This window comes from Hyperoodon ampullatus (genome assembly GCF_949752795.1).
Source record: "Hyperoodon ampullatus genome assembly, chromosome: 2".
NCBI classification, from domain to species: Eukaryota; Metazoa; Chordata; class Mammalia; order Artiodactyla; family Ziphiidae; genus Hyperoodon; species Hyperoodon ampullatus.
This window is the reverse complement of record NC_136915.1, coordinates 43,876,907-43,895,476: the sequence shown is the minus strand read 5'-3', so window position 1 is coordinate 43,895,476 and position 18,570 is coordinate 43,876,907. Positions and strand designations below refer to the sequence as shown.

General features: G+C 37.1%; 1 protein-coding gene across 3 annotated transcripts in view; it reads left to right on the top strand.

Moving 5' to 3' along the window:
• Positions 1 to 18,570, top strand: part of EPS15 (epidermal growth factor receptor pathway substrate 15) — a gene marked incomplete at both ends in the record, with an annotated part of 167,787 nt that overhangs the window by 131,902 nt on the left and 17,315 nt on the right. For all 3 annotated transcript variants that reach the window (XM_079727163.1, XM_079727162.1, XM_079727161.1), the window contains one exon: positions 1,011 to 1,080. In XM_079727163.1, the coding sequence (XP_079583289.1) occupies positions 1,011 to 1,080 (70 nt within the window). The remainder of the gene's footprint in view (positions 1 to 1,010; positions 1,081 to 18,570) is intronic.

Genomic DNA, 18,570 nt, shown 5'->3' with positions numbered 1-18,570 from the left:
AGATAAGCATCAGTTAAAATAAGTACTATCATTTTCAGTTCTGAAAACACCACTAGTATTTACTTCTTTCTGCTAGTAGTTTTGTTTTAATGGGTCCTGTTTTATAAAAAGAGAATATGCTCAGTCCCAGTTAGCATTGCTTCTCTCTTTTCAAATACATGTTTTACTTGAGCTCTCCAATATCCTTTGGCATTCAATTGTTAATACCCAATTTCTTGATGATTAGAAATAGATCCTGTAATACAGATGACATTGCTAGTCATGAGTCAGAGTAGGAGATAAATATTCCAAAACTCTTTTCATGCCCCTTTTATCTAACAGTATGCCAAGGCTTTTGGCTGGCCTCTTAAAAAGAGCCTGATGCCAGAAAGTTAGTTCAGTTATCTTCTTAAATATATATTTTGTTTGATGATTTAAAAACAAAGTAAAGTAGGAAGACAGTTCAGTAGTTAGAATCACTGGCTTCTGGTGAAGTCCTCACTGTTTGTAGCCTCTCACCCTTGCCATTTGATCCAGGTTTTTACATGGCTTATTATTGAAAGCAGCTGAATATTTTTAGCAGAAAGCACTCTCCCTCGCTCAAGTTCTCTCTCTCTCTGCCTCCCCCTCTCTTTCTCTCTCACACATTAACATTAGAGGAAGCTGAGTAAAGGGCACATGAGAAGTCTCTGTATTATTAGGGTTGGGATTGTGATTGGAGCGGGGCACATGAAGACTTCTGAGATGTTAGCAGTTTCCTGGGAGGTGATTGCATAGGTGTTCACTTGATACTTATTTATTAAACTGTACATAATGTTCCATACATTTTTCTGAATGTATGTTATGTTTCACAGTAAAAGATTAGAAAATGATATGTATCATTTCAGTTTAATAAGTTTGCAAATCAGTAGGGGTAAACATTTGCTCCTAATTGATTTAGAGTTTGTAAAGAATATTTTCTTTGGTGTGGCAGTGAGGTCTCAGCTCTGAAATGTTGCCTCTCTGAGTCATGACTTGTGTAATTTGTTTAGGTGGAAACATTAGAGCACAATGATCCTTTTGCTCCTGGTGGGACGGCTGTGGTTGCAGCCAGCGATTTGGGTAAGGATATAATTTATCAGTCTCTTTCAACAGTAAACACCACCCTGTCTTTAAGCATCTTTCTTTTCGTGTCCAAACATATTCATCCTGTTTACTTATTTATGGTGTTAAAATTATCGCATAGCTATATCCTGTTGCATTCTACCAATAATAAGAATGGTATTTTTGTATCACTTTCTACTTATCATTCATTATCTCATTTATTGTTCTTATTAAACAGCTTAATATGTACTCTAGCCAATGTCAGTAAAACCAATAAAAACCCTTTTTGCTTTATAAAAGGCAGCATAGCTTGGCAGTTTCAAACTCAGCATTCATTCTTATGGATCTTGACCTAAATTTAAAAATTAATGGCTTCCCATAGGTACTGATATTAGCTTTACAAATAGAACATAGGTCCTGTTAATAAGACAGAGAAGAACTAAATGTTATTCTGGTACCCAGTTTTCATGCGTTATTTATGGAACCTAATTTTCCATTTATCCTTTTTTTTCTTTTTTTTTTACTTGTATATTTATTTACTTATTAACATCTTTATTGGAGTATAATTGCTTTACAATAGTGTGTTAGTTTCTGCAGCATAACTAAGTGAAGCAGCTATACATATATATAAATCCCCATATCTCCTCCCTCTTGAATCTCCCTCCCACCCTCCCTCTCCCACCCCTCTAGGTGGCCACAAAGCACCAAGCTGATCTCCCTGCGCTATGTGGCTGCTTTCCACTAGCTATCTATTTTACATTTGGTAGTGTATATGTGTCAGTTCTACTTCTCTCACTTTGTCCCAGCTTACCCTTCCCCCTCCCCATATCCTGAAGTCCATTCTCTACATCTGTATCTTTATTCCTGTCCTCCCCCTAGGTTTTTCAGGACCTTTTTTTTTTTTCTAGATTCCATATATATGTGTTAGCATATGGTATTTGTCTTTTTCTTTCTGACTTTCTTCACTCTGTATGACAGACTCTAGGTCCCTCCACCTCACTACAAATAACTCAATTTTGTTGCTTTTCATGCTGAGTAATATTCCATTGTATATATGTGCCACACCTTCTTTATCCATTCATCTATTGATGGACACTTAGGTTGCTTCCATGTCCTGGCTATTGTAAACAGAGCTGCAGTGAACATTGTGGTACCTGACTCTTTTTGAATTACGGTTTTCTCAGGGTATATGCCCAGTAGTGGGATTGCTGGGTTGTATGGTAGTTCTATTTTTAGTTTTTTAAGGAACCTCCGTACTGTTCTCCATAGTGGCTGTATCAATTTACATTCCCACCAACAGTGCAAGACGGTGCCCTTACCTCCACACCCTCTCCAGCATTTATTGTTTGTAGATTTTTTGATGATGGCCATTCTGACTGGTGTGAGGTGATACCTCATTGTAATTTTGATTTACATTTCTCTAATGATTACAGATGTTAAGCATCCTTTCATGTGTTTGCTGGCAATCTGTATATCTTCTTTGGAGAAATGTCTATTTAGGTGTTCTGCCCATTTTTGGATTGGGTTGTTTGTTTTTTTGATATTGAGCTGCATGAGCTCCTTGTATATTTTGAAGATTAATCCTTTGTCCATTGATTCGTTTGTAAACATTTTCTCCCATTATGAGGGTTGTTTTTTCATCTTGTTTATGGTTTCCTTTCCTGTGCAAAAGCTTTTAAGTTTCATTAGGTCCCATTTGTTTATATTTGTTTTTATTTCCATTTCTCTAAGAGTTGGGTCAAAAAAGATCTTGCTATGATTTATGTCAAAGAGTGTTCTTCCTATGTTTTCCTCTAAGAGTTTTATAGTGTCTGGCCTTACATTTAGGTTGTTGATCCATTTTGAGTTTATTTTTGTGTATGGTGTTAGGGAGTGTTCTAATTTCATTCTTTTACCTGGAGCTGTCCAGTTTTCCCAGCACCACTTATCAAAGAGGCTGTCTTTTCTCCATTGTATATTCTTGCCTCCTTTATCAAAAATAAGGTGACCATATGTGCATGGGTTTATCTCTATGCTTTCTATCCTGTTCCATTGACCTATATTTCTCTTTTTGTGCCAGTACCATACTGTTTTGATTACTATAGCTTTATAGTATAGTCTGAAGTCTGGGAGCCTGATTCCTCCAGCTCCGTTTTTCTTTCTCAAGATTGCTTTGGCTATTCGGGGTCTTTTGTGTTTCCATACAAATTGTGAAATTTTTTGTTCTAGTTCTGTGAAAAATGCCATTGGTAGTTTGATAGGGATTGCACCGCATCTGTAGATTGCTTTGGACAGTACAGTAATTTTCACAATGTTGATTTTTCCAATCCAAGAACATGGTATTCTCTCTCCATCTGTTTGTATCATCTTTAATTTCTTTCATCAGTGTCTTACAGTTTTCTGCATACAGGTCTTTTGACTCCTAAGGTAGGTTTATTACTAGGAATTTTATTCTTTTTGTTGCAATGGTAAATGGGAGTGTTTCCTTAATTTCACTTTCAGATTTTTCATCATTAGTGTATAGGAATGCAAGAGATTTCTGTGCATTAATTTTATATTCTGCTACTTTACCACATTCAGTGATTAGCTCTAGTAGTTTTCTCGTAACTTCTTTAGGATTCTCTATGTATAGTATCATGTCATCTGCAAACAGTGACATCTTTACTTCTTCATTTCCGATTTGGATTCCTTTTATTTATTTTCCTTCTCTGCTTGCCATGGCTAAAACTCCCAAAACTATGTTGAATAATAGTGGTGAGAGCGGACAACCTTGTCTTGTTCCTGATCTTAGAGAAAATGGTTTCAGTTTTTCACCATTGAGAAAGGTGTTGTCTGTGGGTTTGTCATATATGGCCTTTATGATGTTGAGGTAAGTTCCCTCTATGCCTACTTTCTGGAGGGTTTTTATCATAAATGGGTGTTGAATTTTGTCAAAAGCTTTTTCTGCATGTATTGAGATGATCATCTGATATTTCTCCTTCAATTTGTTAATATGGTTTATCACATTGATTGATTTGCATATACTGAAGAATCCCCGCTTTCCTGTGATAAACCCCACTTGATCATGGTGTATGATCCTTTTAATGTGTTGTTGGATTCTGTTTGCTAGTATTTTGTTGAGGATTTTTGCATCTATGTTCATCAGTGATATTGGCCTGTAATTTTCCTTCTTTGTGACATCTTTGTCTGGTTTTGGTATCACAGTGATGGTGCCCTCGTAGAATGAGTTTGGGAGTGTTCCTCCCTCTTCTATAGTTGGAAGAGTTTGAAAAGGAAGGTGTTACGTCTTCTCTAAATGTTTGATAGAATTAGGCTGTGAAGCCACCTGGTCCTGGGCTTTTGTTTGTTGGAAGGTTTTTATCACAGTCTCAATTTCAGTGCTTGTGATTGGTCTGTTTATAATTTCTATTTCTTCTTGGTTCAGTCTCGGAAGGTTGTGCTTTTCTAAGAATTTGTCCATTTCTTCCAGGTTGTCCATTTTATTGGCATAGAGTTGCTTGTAGCAATCTCTCATGATCCTTTGTATTTCTGTAGTGTCAGTTGATACTTCTCCTTTTTCATTTCCAACTCTGTTGATTTGAGTCTTCTCTCTTTTTTTCTTGATGAGTCTGGCTAATGGTTTATCAATTTTGTTTATCTTCTCAAAGAACCTGCTTTTAGTTTTATTGATCTTTGCTATTGTTTCCTTCATTTCTTTTTCATTTATTTCTGATCTGATCTTTATGATTTCTTTCCTTCTGCTAACTTTGGGGTTTTTGTGTTCTTCTTTCGCTAATTGCTTTAGGTGTAAGGTTAGGTTGTTTATTTGAGATGTTTCTTGTTTCTTGAGGTAGGATTGTACTGCTATAAACCTCCCTCTTAGAAATGCTTTTGCTGCATCCCTAGGTTTTGGGTGTTCGTGTTTTCATTGTCATTTGTTTCTCGGTACTTTTTGTTTTCCTCTTTGATTTCTTCCGTGATCTCTTGGTTATGTAGTAGTGTATTGTTTAGCCTCCATGTGTTTCTATTTTTTACAGATTTTTTCCTGTAATTGATATCTACTCTCATAGCGTTGTGGTCAGAAAAGATACTTGATATGACTTCATTTTTCTTATATTTACCAAGGCTTGATTTGTGACCCAAGATATGATCTATCCTGGAGGATGTTCCATGAACACTTGAGAAGAAAGTGTATTCTGTTGGATTTGGATGGAATGTCCTATAAATATCAAGTCCATCTTGTTTAATGTATCACTTAAAGCTTGTGTTTCCTTATTTATTTTCATTTTGGATGATCTGTCCATTGGTGAAAGTGGGGTGTGAAAAGTCCCCTTCTATGATTGTGTTACTGTCAATTTCCCCTTTTATGGCTGTTAGCATTTGCCTTATGTAGTGTGGTGCTCCTATTTTGGGTGCATAAATATTTACAATTGTTATATCTTCTTCTTGGATTGATCCCTTGGTCATTATGTAGTGTCCTTCTTTGTCTGTTTTACTGGTCTTTATTTAAAGTCTATTTTGTCTGATATGAGAATTGCTACTCCAGCTTTTTTGTGATTTCCATTTGCATAGGATATCTTTTCCCATCCCCTCACTTTCAGTCCGTATGTGTCCCTTGGTCTGAAGTGGGTCTCTTGTAGACAGCATATATATGGGTCTTGTTTTTGTATCCATTTAGCCAGTCTATGTCTTTTGGTTGGAGCATTTAATCCATTTACATTTAGGTAGTTATTGATATGTATGTTCCTGTTAACATTTTCTTAAATCATTTGGGTTTGTTATTGTAGGTCTTTTCCTTCTCTTGTGTTTCCTGCCTAGAGAAGTTCCTGCAGCATTTGGTTTGGTGGTTCTGAATTCTCTTAGCTTTTGCTTGTCTGTAAAGGTTTTAATTTCTTGGTCGAATCTGAGTGAGATCCTTGCTGGCTATAGTAATCTGGTGGTAGGTTTTTCCCTTTCATCACTTTAAATATGTCCAGCCACTCCCTTCTGGCTTGCAGAGTTTCTGCTGAAAGATCAGCTGTTAACCTTATGGGGATTCCCTTGTATGTTATTTGTTGTTTTTCCCTTGCTGCTTTTAATATTTTTTCTTTGTATTTAATTTTTGATAGTTTGATTAATATGTGTCTTGGCGTATTTCTCCTTGGATTTATTCTGTATGGGACTCTCTGTGCCTCCTGGACTTGATTAACTATTTCCTTTCCCATATTAGGGAAGTTTTCGACTATAATCTCTTCAAATATTTTCTCAGTCCCTTTCTTTTTCTCTTCTTCTGGGACCCCTATAATTCAAATGTTGGTTCATTTAATGTTGTCCCAGAGGTCTCTGAGACTGTCCTCAATTCTTTTCATTCTTTTTTCTTTATTCTGCTCTGCCGTAGTTACTTGAACTATTTTATCTTCCAGGTCATTTATCTGTTCTTCTGCCTCAGCTATTCTGCTATTGATTCCTTCTAGAGAATTTTAAATTTCATTTATTGTGCGGTTCATCATTTGCTCTTTAGTTCTTTAGGTCCTTGTTAAAAGTTTCTTGTATTTTCTCCATTCTGGGTCCAACATTTTGGATCATCTTTAGTATCATTACTCTGAATTCTTTTTCAGGTAGACTGCCTATTTCCTCTTCATTTGTTAGGTCTGGTGGGTTTTTATCTTGCCCTTCGTCTGCTGTATGTTTCTCTGTCTTCTCATTTTGCTTAACTTACTGTGGTTGGGGTCTCCTTTTCACAGGCTGCACGTTCGTAGTTCCCATTGTTTTTGGTGTCTGCCTCAGTGGCTAAGGTTGGTTCAGTGGGTTGTGTAGGCTTCCTGGTGGAGGGGACTGGTGCCTGTGTTCTGGTGGATGAGGCTGGATCTTGTCTTTCTGGTTGGCAGAACCGCATCCGGTGATGTGATTTGGGGTGTCTGTGAACTTATTATGATTTTAGGCAGTCTCTCTGCTAGTGGGTGGGGTTGTGTTCCTGTCTTGCTAGTTGTTTGGCATGTGGTGTCCAGCACTGTAGCTTGCTGGTTGTTGAGTGGAGCTGGGTCTTAGCGTTGAGATGGAGATCTCTGGGAGAGCTTTCACTGTTTGATATTACATGGAGCCAGGAGGTCTCTGGCGGACCAATGTCCTGAACTCGGCTCTCCCACCTCAGAGGTACAGGTCTGACACTCGGCCAGAGCACCAAGATCCTGTCAGTCACATGGCTCAGAAGAAAAGGGAGGAAAAAAGAACGAAAGAAAGAAAAATAAAATAAAGTTATTAAAATAATAAATTAAAAAATTACTAGTAATAAAAAAATTAAAAAGTAATTTAAAAAGAGAAGGAAGTGAGCCACCAAACGAAAAAACAAATCCTCAATGATAACCAGTGCTAAAAACTATACTAAAAAAACAAACAAACAGAAATCAGACAGAACCCTAGGACAGATGGTAAAAGCAAATCTATACAAACAAAATCACACAAAGAAGCATACACATACACACTCACAAAAAGAGAAAAAGGAAAAATATGTATATATCTATATATATAAAAAGAAATAAAAGAAGAGAGCAACCAAATCAATAAACAAATCTACCAATGATAATTAACTCTAAATACTAAACTAAAATAAATATGAAAGCAAAAACAAATTAGATGCAGAAAGCAAACCCCAAGTCTGCAGTTGCTCCCAAAGTCCACTGCCTCAATTTTGGGATGATTCGTTGTCTATTCAGGTATTCCAGAGATGCAGGGTACATCAAGTTGACTGTGGAGATTTAATCTGCTGCTCCTGAGGCTGCTGGGAGAAATTTCCCTTTCTCTTCTTTGTTTGCACAACTCCTGGGGTTCAGCTTTGGATTTGGCCCCGCCTCTGTGTGTAGGTCACCTGAGCGCGTCTGTTCTTTGCTCAGACAGGATGGGGTTAAAGTAGCAGCTGATTCGGGGGCTCTGGCTCACTCAGGCCAGGGGGAGGGAGGGGTACGGAATGCAGGGCGAGCCTGCAGCAGCAGAGGCCGGAGTGACATTGCAGCAGCCTAAGGCACGCTGTGTGTTCTCCTGGGGAAGTCGTCCCTGGATCACGGGACCCTGGCAGTGGGGGGCTGCACAGGCTCCTGGGAGGGGAGGTGTGGATAGTTACCTGTGCTTGCACACAGGCTTCTTGGTGGCTGCAGCAGCAGCCTTAGCATCTCATGCCTGTCTCTTGAGTCCATGCTGATAGCTGCGGCTAGCGCCCATCTCTGGAGTTTGTTTAGGTGGTGCTTTGAATCCCCTCTCCTCGTGCACCCCACAACAATGGTCTCTTGCCTCTTAGGCAGGTCCAGACTTTTTCCTGGACTCCCTCTTGGCTAGCTGTTGCCCACTAGCCCCCTTTAGGTGTGTTCATGCAGCCAACCCCAGTCCTCTCCCTGGGATCTGACCCCCGAAGCCCGAGCCTCAGCCCCCAGCCCCCACCTGTCCCGGTGGGTGAGCACACAAGCCTCTCAGGCTGGTGAGTGCTGGTCAGCACCAATCCTCTGGGCGGGAGTCTCTCCACTTTGCCCTCTGCCACCCCTGTTGCTGTGCTCTCCTTCGTGGTTCTGAAGCTTCGCCCCCGACCACCCCCATCTCTGCCATTGAAGGGGCTTCCTAGTGTGTGGAAACTTTTCCTCTTTCACAGCTCCCTCCCAGAGGTGCAGGTCCCGTCCCTATTCTTTTGTCTGTGTTTTTTCTTCTTTCTTTTGCCCTATCCAGGTATGTGGGGAGTTTCTGGCCTTTTGGGAAGTCTGAAGTCTTCTGCCAGCGTTCAGTGGGTGTTCTGTAGGAGTTGTTCCACATGTAGATGTATTTCTGATGTATTCGTGGGGAGGAAGGTGATCTCCACGTCTTACTCCTCCGCCATCTTGAAGGTCTCCTATCCATTTATCCTTTTAGTAACTTTTAAATAATATTCCCATTTTAAAAATCAGGAAACTGAAGACCAGAACATTAAGTAACTTGATCAAGATTTACAGTTTACTAGATTTGAACCAGGTAAAGCCAAGATTCAAACCTAAATCTGAAAGAGTCTAAAAGCTTTTTCAACTAAGTAACTGTTTCTTTCTCACTATTCATTTGGAAATAAAACAGACCAGCTGTTGGGTAGGAGAGCAGGGAATTAGGGGGAAATAGACTCAAACATGTAAATACTTCAAAAATAATGACTTATTTTTCCAGATGAATATAGAATGATTTATTCAGTACAGAGATTTGCTGATTGTGACAAATTGAGGATTATGAGTGTAAAGAAAGATAAGTAGAAATGCCTTCACAATTTGGATTTCTTGTGCAGATTGTAACAAGATGAGATTTAACAGTGTGAATTATTTGTTTTCAGTTTGAAAATTAACTTCCAACAGGAGCAGCTAGAAGAAGGAATGTAAAAAAGCAGATATGTAGAAAATAAGATTAGTGCTGGGTTTTGATTTAAACCAAAATTTAGAGTGACAGCAAATAAGATTTCTAAAAGGCTTATTGTAGTAAAAGTAGTTAAGTTATATCTTTTTAAAATACATGTGCTCTTTTAGATTCTCATTATTGAAATGCTGAATTAATATATTGCTAGGGATGTTATATGATTAGAAAGTGTAACCTAAGGGAATAAAATGAGAGGTTAATACATTTTAATTAACTCTTGATTGCCCACAGGAAGGAATGGTAAGTGTCATGAGAATTCATTAAAGCTGCAAAAATTTAAAGGAAAGGGAGATTGCCTCCATTTAGGGCAAATCATGAATGTGTTCAGAGCAGAAGGTGGCCTTTGTGGTTTACTTTGAAAGAATGGGCTAAGTAGATATGTAGATATAAGTAGATATGGAGAGTAGATATGGAGTAGATATAAGTAGATATGGAGAGTAGTAAAGAAAGCGAAGCGAGTAACATGAACAAGGAATGGAGGTAGGACATATAGGGCATGTTCAAAGAAAAACAGACATTTTGATAAAGCTTATTTATAGATAGAGGAATAAGTTAAGGCTGAAATGGTAGATTGCCATCTCACTGTAGGTTTCTATTGCCTTTGTTGGTTTCATCTTTCAGTTCCAGTTCCTAGCTCGTTTCCTGTAAAGTGGTAGAGTAAAGGACTATAATAGTCTGGAAGGGGGCTAAGGTTTGTTGTTGTTTATCACCATAGTAATAGATACCATTTATTGAGCACTTACTTAGTTCCAGCACTCCATGTGCTAACCATTTTCCTGTATTTGGTCTCGTTTAATTCTCACAGCAACTACCTGAGAAAACTGGTATTATGTTTATTGTACAGATAAGGAAAATCAAGAAATGGAGAGATGAAGCCAGTTCACAAGGTTAAAGAAGTAGTAACAGACTCACATTCAGATGTTGTCTCTGGTTTTCCACCAGCCTCTTTGGTCATTCCTTCTGTCTCCTTTGCTGATTCTTCCTCTTTTCCCCAAATTCTTTATGTTGTGTTGCTCCAGGTGTCAGGCTGTGGACTTCTTTTCTTCTCTGTCTCTACTCCTTGGGGATCTCATCTGGTTTCATGGTTTTACATACTCTCTATATGCTGATTTTTAACTCTAGCCACATTTTTCCCCTGAACTCTAGACTCATATATCCAACTACCTATCCATATCTCCACTCAAATAGCTCACAGATATATCTAACACAACATGTCTAACACCAGACACCTAATCTTCCTCCCCAAACCTGCTTCTCTTGAACCTTTCCCTGTCTTAATTAATGGTAATTTCATCTTTAACACTGCTAAGACCTAAAACCTTAGAATCATCCTTGGTTCTTTTTTTTCTCTTACTCTGTCTCTAATGTATCAGGAAGTCTTCTTGACTTCCTGTCAGGTTCTACCTTTAAATAATGTACAATAAAAACCTTACAATGGCCTAATCCTTTCTAATAATATCTCATCATTATTCCCTTTACTCGCTCTGCTCCAGCCACACTGACCTTCTTACTGTTGCTCAAAAAGCAGGCTCGTGAACCTTAGGCCATTTGCTCTTAGCTGTTCCCCATTCCTAGGATGATTTTTCTTCATATAATCACATGATGATCTCCATAACCTCTAACAAATCTTTGCCAAAATGTCACCTTCTCATCTAGCCCAGCACTCCCACCGTATTGTTCCCTACTCTTTCTTATTTTATTTTGGCTTATTACTTTCCAGCGTACTATATAAATTACTTTGTTTTTCTCTTATCTGTCTCCTCCTCCTCCTCCCACTAGATTTTGAGGTCCAGAGGAACTTAACTCTTTTTATTCACTGATGTATCCCAAGAACTTTAAACCATACCTGGGTACATAGTATTACTTAATGAATGGGTGAATCAATTACTGTCCTCACAGAGCGCATAAAAGGAGCTCAGTGGATGAGAAACTTTGTAGGGGGAGGGACACGTTGTTTATTTTTTCTGATAAGTGGGTTTTTTAATGTGGTAAAATATACATGACATAAAATTTACCATTTTAACCATTTTTAAGTATACAGTTAGTGGTATTAAGTACCTTCACATTGTTGTGCAACCATTACATTCATCTATCGCCAGAACTTTTTTCATCTTCTAAAACTGAAACTCTACCAGTTAAACAAGAACTCCCCACCATTTGCTTACTGTGTTTATGAATTTGACTACTCTAGGTACCTCATATAAGTGGAATCATACAGTATTTGTCTTTTTGTGTATTGGGCTTATTTCACTTGGCATAATTTTCTCAAGGTTCATCCATGTTGTAGCATGTACCAGAATTTCCTTTGTTTTTAAGACTGAATAATATTCTATTGTATGAATATACCATGTTTTGTTTGTCTATTCATCCATCAATAGACACTTGGGTTGCTTCCACATTTTGACTATTGTGAATAATGCTCCTATTCATATGAGTGTACAAATACCTATTCAAGTCCCTGGTTTTAGTTCTTTTGGGTATATACCAAGAATTGCTAGATCATATGGTAATTCTATTTTTAATTTTTTGAGAAGCCACTGTACTATTTTCCATGCCTTACTATTTTACATTCCCATCAGTAGTGCACAAGGGTTCCAAGTTCTTTACATCCTTGCCAACACTAACTACTTTCTGGTTTTTTGATAATAGCTGTTTTAATGGGTGTGAAGCGACAGCTCATTAATTTGATTTGCATTTCCCTAATGATTAGTGATTTTAATCTTTTTGTGTGCATATTGGCCATTTGTATATCTTTGAAGAAATGTCTGTTCAGGTACTTGGCACATTTTTAAAAATCAGTTGTTTGCTTTTTTGTTGTTGCATTGTAGGAGTTCTTTATATACTCTGGGTATTAACCCCTTAGGAGACATATGATTTGCAAATATTTTCTCCCATATCATAGGTTGACTTTTCATTCTGTTGATACTGTCTGTTGATGCACAAACTTTTTAATTTTGATGAGTCCAGTTTATCTACTTTTTCTTTTGTTGCCTATGCTTTTAGTGTCCTATCCAAGAACGTATTGCTAAATCCAATGCTGTGAAACTTTCACTTAAGTTTTCTTCTAAGAGTTTTTAGTTTTAGGTCTTACATTTAGGTCTCTGATCCATTTTGAGTTAGTTTTACTTCATTCTTTTTCATGTGGATATCTAGTGTTCCCAACACCACTTGTCCTTTCCCCACTGAGTGGTCTTGACATATTTGTAGAAAATCATTTGACTATACATACAGGGGTTTATTTCTGGGCTCTCTGCTCTGTTCCATTGACCTAAATGTCTTAAGGCTAGTACTGTTTTGATTATGATAGCTTTGTAATAAGTTTTGAAATCAGAAAGTTTGAGACCTGTAACTTTGTTATTCTTATTCAAGAATGTTTTTGCTATTCAGGGTCCCCTGAGATTCTATATGAATTTGAGGATGAATTTTCTGTTTCTGCAAACAGAAGTCATAGGGATTTTCACAGTGATTACATTGAATTCTATGGATTGCTTTGGATGGTATTAATGTCTTAACAATATGAAGTCTTCCAATCCATGAATGTGGGCCATTTTTCCATTTATCTGTATCTACATTCTTTCAGAATGTTTTATAGTTGTCAGTATTCAAGTCCTCCTTGGCTAATTCCTAAGTATTTTATTCTTTTTGATGCTATTGTAAATGACATTGTTTTCTTATTTTCCTTTACAGATTGTTCAGATTATCAGTGTATGGAAATGCTATTGATTTTTTGTGCATTGATTTTGTACCCTGCTACCTTGCTCAAGTCATTTATTCTAAACAGGTTTTTTGTTTGTTTGTAGAATCTTTAGGGTTTTCTGCATGTAAGATCATGTCGTCTGCAAACAGAGATAATTTTACTTCTTCCTTTCCAGTTTGGATGCCCTTTTTTTCCCCCTTGACTAATTGCTCTGGCTAGGATTTCTATGTTGAAAAGAAGTGGTGAAGGTGAGCATCCTTGTCTTGTTAAAAATTTTAGAGAAAAAGCTTTCAGTCTCTCACCATTGGTATGATGTTCAGTGTTGGCTTTTCGTATATGGTCTTTATTATGTTGAAGTAGTTTTCTTCTTTTCCTAGTTTGCTCAATGTTTTATCGTGAAAGGATTTTGAATTTTGTCAAATGCTTTTTCTGCATCAATTGAGATGATCACGTGGGTTTTTTCCCCTTCATTCTGTTAATGTGGTGTATTACATTAGTTGATTTTCCTATGTTGAACCATCTTTACATACAAAATGAGAGCCTGTATCTTCCTCACTGGTGATCTGCTGACATCGTGATTTGAATGAGGATCTTAGAACTAAAACTCTTTAGAATTGAATGGGCTTCGTGTTAGTGGTGTCTGGGGCTGAGTTATACAGACTTTCCACAGACTCAGAAATATCAGAGGTCTGAACGTTCTTTCTCTTTCTTTTTTTTTCCCAAAGCTATTATACAAGGTCATCCAAACTTCGTTTTTCTCATTTAATCTTTAAAATGGTTATATGAGACAGGTGCTATTCTTTCTCACTTTAATAATGAGGAAAATGAGACTCTGACCAAGCAGTTTGCCCACGATCACAATAACTGTAGCAATGCTCAGTTTCTAATCCATGTCTTATTTCAGAGCTCATGCTGTTAATCACTTCGTTACCATGACTCTGCCTTATATCTTCTCATCCAGTTCTGACAATACAAAAATTGGCGTAGGGTGATGCCACAGATTTTTTTCTCTCTCACACTTACATTACTGCCTTTGTTAGAGCAGAAGGAACCTTAGACATGCTATGGACCAGAGTTTTCACATTATTTTCCACGAAACCAGCTTCCAGAGAGGTCTTCAGGGAATTGGTAGAATCTAGTTTCATTATTTTTTGTGTCTTTGAATTTTTAAAAACTGCAAGTTAATTAGGTATATGCATTCATATCTGTTACAAACCAGATTTTAACATACTGGAATGCACTGGTGCTTTAAATAACTATTAAGTTAAGTGGTTTTTGTGCAAACCTCTGAATAAACATTTATTTAAGCCACCCTGAGATTACAAGACTGTTGTTCAAAACTGTATATTATAGCTACTTTCTTGGATGAATTATGTTTTTCAAATAGAGCAACCAAAACCAAGTACAGAAATAAGTTTGATTTCTGACTTTAAACATTTGTGTTAATCAAAATTGTTTCATTGTTGCTGTGATAAATAAATGTTATAAATTTGAACTTAAAAATGAATTTAGAGGGCTTCCCTGGTGGCGCAGTTGTTATGAATCCACCTGCCAATGCAGGGGACACAGGTTCAAGCCCTGGTCCGGGAAGATCCCACATGCTGCAGAGCATCTAAGCCCATGCGCCACAACTACTGAGCCTGCACTCTAGAGCCCACGAGCCACAACTACTGAAGCACAAGTGCCTAGAGCCCGTGCTCCACAACAAGAGAAGACACCGCATTGAGAAGCCTGCACACCACAAGGAAGAGCAGCCCCTGCTCGCTGGAACTAGGCAAAACCCACGTGCAGCAACGAAGACCCAATGCAGCCAAAAATAAGTAAATAAAATAAATAAATTTAAAAAATGAATTTAGAGTTACCTCTCAAAACCCATCTTACTTGTTTTATATGTTGGAATTCCATTTAAGGTTTGAGAACTATTATCTAGTCTGATTTCTTGATATACGGAAGGGAAGCTGAGCCCCAGGACCACATATCAATTTACTTCTGAATCCGTGTCGATTGATTTTTCCACTATATTATTCCTGTCTCTTTACTTATTTACTATGTAAATGAAAAAATTAAGGTATCTTTGGAACCCAGAATTTGATGAAGGGTACTGAGAGTATGGGGGAAACAAACAAAAAATATTAGGTAAATAGATGAAAGAATTTTAGTAGGAAACTTATAAAATGTCTATAAAAGGACTCTTTGGGATTGAGGGAGAAAAATTCAGACTTCAACCTTATTGGGCTCTTATTCCAACAACAACAAAAAACAATTAGGAAAAAATTAGGTTTTTTGAAGCAAACACAGGCAGTGACTTTGGAGATTATCAAGCTTTTTGTTCTCAGGACCCCTTTTAAAAATAAATGAAGACCCTCAAAGAGCTTTTGCTTATATGGGTCTTATTTATCAGTCTTTACTATATTAGAAGTTAAAACTGAGAAATTAAAATATTTTAATTCATTTAAAAAGAAAAGCAATAAACCCATTACATATTAACATAAATAACATATTTTTCAAGAAAAATAACTCAAAACCAAAAAAACTGTGAGAAGAGTAGCATTGTTTATACATTTTTGCAAAGCTCTTTGAATGCCTGGCTTGACAGAAGACAGCTGAATCCGCATATCTACTTATGCATTCAGTGTGCTGCACTATGTGTTTTGCTTGAAGCATGTGAAATGAAGAAGATCTACTCACACAGATATGTAGCTGGAAAAGGGACGAGTATTTTAATAACCTTTTCAGATAATTGTGGATATTCTTCTTTGATACTTTACCAAAATTCAACAAATGTTAAGTTCAAAGTTAGTTACAATATGGAATATGAAACTGTTACCAATGAACTTTTCATACTGTTAAACTCCATTAGTCTTTCTTCCACATTGAATGAACTTTTTATCCATATATGATTTTGTAACATGCATTGATCATTTGGAATTGGTTCACTGAGTTACGCATGTCTTCCAAATGTTGACACATTTCATTATAAATAGTTTTTTAAATCATCTTTATTGATATCACCATCCATCTCATGAGCGTCTTTTAAGTATTGGTATAATGTTAAGCTTACAAGGCAGATAAAACTTTCCAAGGTTCCAGTTTTTACTTGAAAGCTTGAATTTTCATCATCCGCAACAAATACTTTCAGTTGTTTTCCTTAAAGTGATAGATTCACTTTATTTAGGAAGAAGTGTTGCCCAATACCTAAATGTGAATAACCATTGTTATCTGTCACTTCTTGCAAGTAAAAATGGTGTTCCATGAAAAAAGCAGCTGGTTCACCTTGTTTCTCAGACCATCATGTAAGTGCTTTTCCTCCTGATAACTGATTATACTTTGGTACTCAGCAGAAGTGCTTTGTGTGTATTTCTAATTTTGTCTTCCATAGTTCTTAAAATAACCTAATGGTCACAATTTATTTTAAATTAATAGTTTTTATTGATTCATCAAGGACAGACGTTCATAAGTGCAACTGGCCTTTTTTTCCCCCATGAGTTTGTGAGGGTGAACAGTACAGTTGCTACCAACCAGTACAGTTTGGTGCTGCTGCCTTGATTCCCACTAAAGCACCCACCACTTTTTTTTTTAACCCACCACTGGTTTTGCAACATTGTTGCACATAATACAGTGAGAAAGATAAATAACATCTTCATATTCTGAAAGTAGTTTTGATCTTACAGACCTCCCTTAAGGGGTCTTGGGGGACTTTTGGAGTGTGTGGACCACACTTTGAGAACTGCTGATCTAATATGTTCTAAAACATTTTCCTGTTGCCCTATATTGCACTGGCCTCTGTTCCCTCAGGCCAGTTGGCTCCCAGGAGGTATCTGGGACAGATGTCTCCTTTTATTCAGAACAAGAGCAAGAGAAATAATCTCAATGTTCTGGAGAAAAAACTGAAGAGCAAGGCTATCTTTTTAGTCCCGTATTTAGGCTGGTGCTTCTGCTCTTCTCTTAATACACACTTCCTGTGGTGGTGGTGTCTGGTTCTGTGCCTTCAACTACATCCTGTTTCCTGATGACTCCTAGATTTTGTCCTCTATGCCTGAACTCTCTCCTGAACTTCCAGTACTTTGAAGTTGCCTGCTGGATATTTCTCCTTAGGTATCAAGCTCAACAATGCTTAAAGTTAATAGTCATCTTTTCCAATTAGTTTCTCCTTCAAAGTATAGTATAAACAATAACAAAGAGCCAAGCTTTACCTCCTTCTACATTCTACTTTATGTACTAATGACACTATTATTGGCCCTCAGCCAATCATCCTAGACTTTTTCTCTATCATTCCTCATCTCCGATAAATTGCCAAGTCTTGTTCTTTTACCCTCATTTGGACCCTGATTGTCTGTTCCTCATTATACTCAGCTTTGTTTGGGTCCTCATCATGTTTTACCTGGACTATGATATCAAGTCACCTCCAGTCTCTTTACCTGCTGATCTTGCATGACTGCCAGAATTGTCTTTGTTAACATTTGATCATATTACTAACCACAAATCTAATCACTAGCCCTGTGCTCCAAATATATGTGTGTGGATATATATATAATTTTTTATTATTTATATTTATATGCTATTTATATTGTAAACATTTATATATAATATATTATATATTTTTAAATATATTGTCTGTTATATTTATATTATTTACATTATATGTGTGTGTATATATATATATATACACACACATATATATTTGATGGTATTTTACTTAATGTGTCACAGATATATGTCTGAAAGTAAAGTTGTCCACCTTATGAAATGTAAAACAATACTAAACATCTGGATATCCCATCTCTGCTAATAGCGCTACCGTCTACTCAGTTGCCCAAGCAGAGACCTGCGAGTCATCCCAGGTCGCATCCCTACTCTCCCATCCCAGAACTTTCTACACATAGCAAAGGCTTACAGATTGCTGAAAAAATGAATAAATGATTTGTCTCAAATCTGCTATATTGTCATAAGATTTTGAATTCAATGGGAACATAAACAGTCTAGAGAGGAGTTGTCATCAATAGGACATGGATGCTTGAGTCCAGCTGCCTGAACTTACTCAGATAACATTGCTAGTTCCTTAGGTTTTCTAAGTCTCAGTTTGCTAAACTATAAAGTGAGGTTAATAATTACACCTCAGGCTTTGCTGGGTAGATTAAATGAGATAATGTATGTTAAAGTATTTATTGTGATTCCTGTCGTAGTAAATGGTAGTTGTTGTTATTGCTGCTACTGCTTTTTAGTTTAATAGTTTCCAAATGCAGACTAGTTACTTGTAATATACTCTTCATTAGTTCCAAATGAAACAGAGACAAGGGAGAGGGAGAGAGTGAGTGTGTATGTGTGTGTGTGTGTGTTTGTGTGTTTGTGTTGCCAGCTCTTTTCCTGGAAAGGATTCTTTTAGTCTACAATTGTTTTCTCTTCTCTTTAGTTTTTAAAGTTCTTTTTGTTGACAAATGAAAGCTGGACCTTTTTTTTTTTAG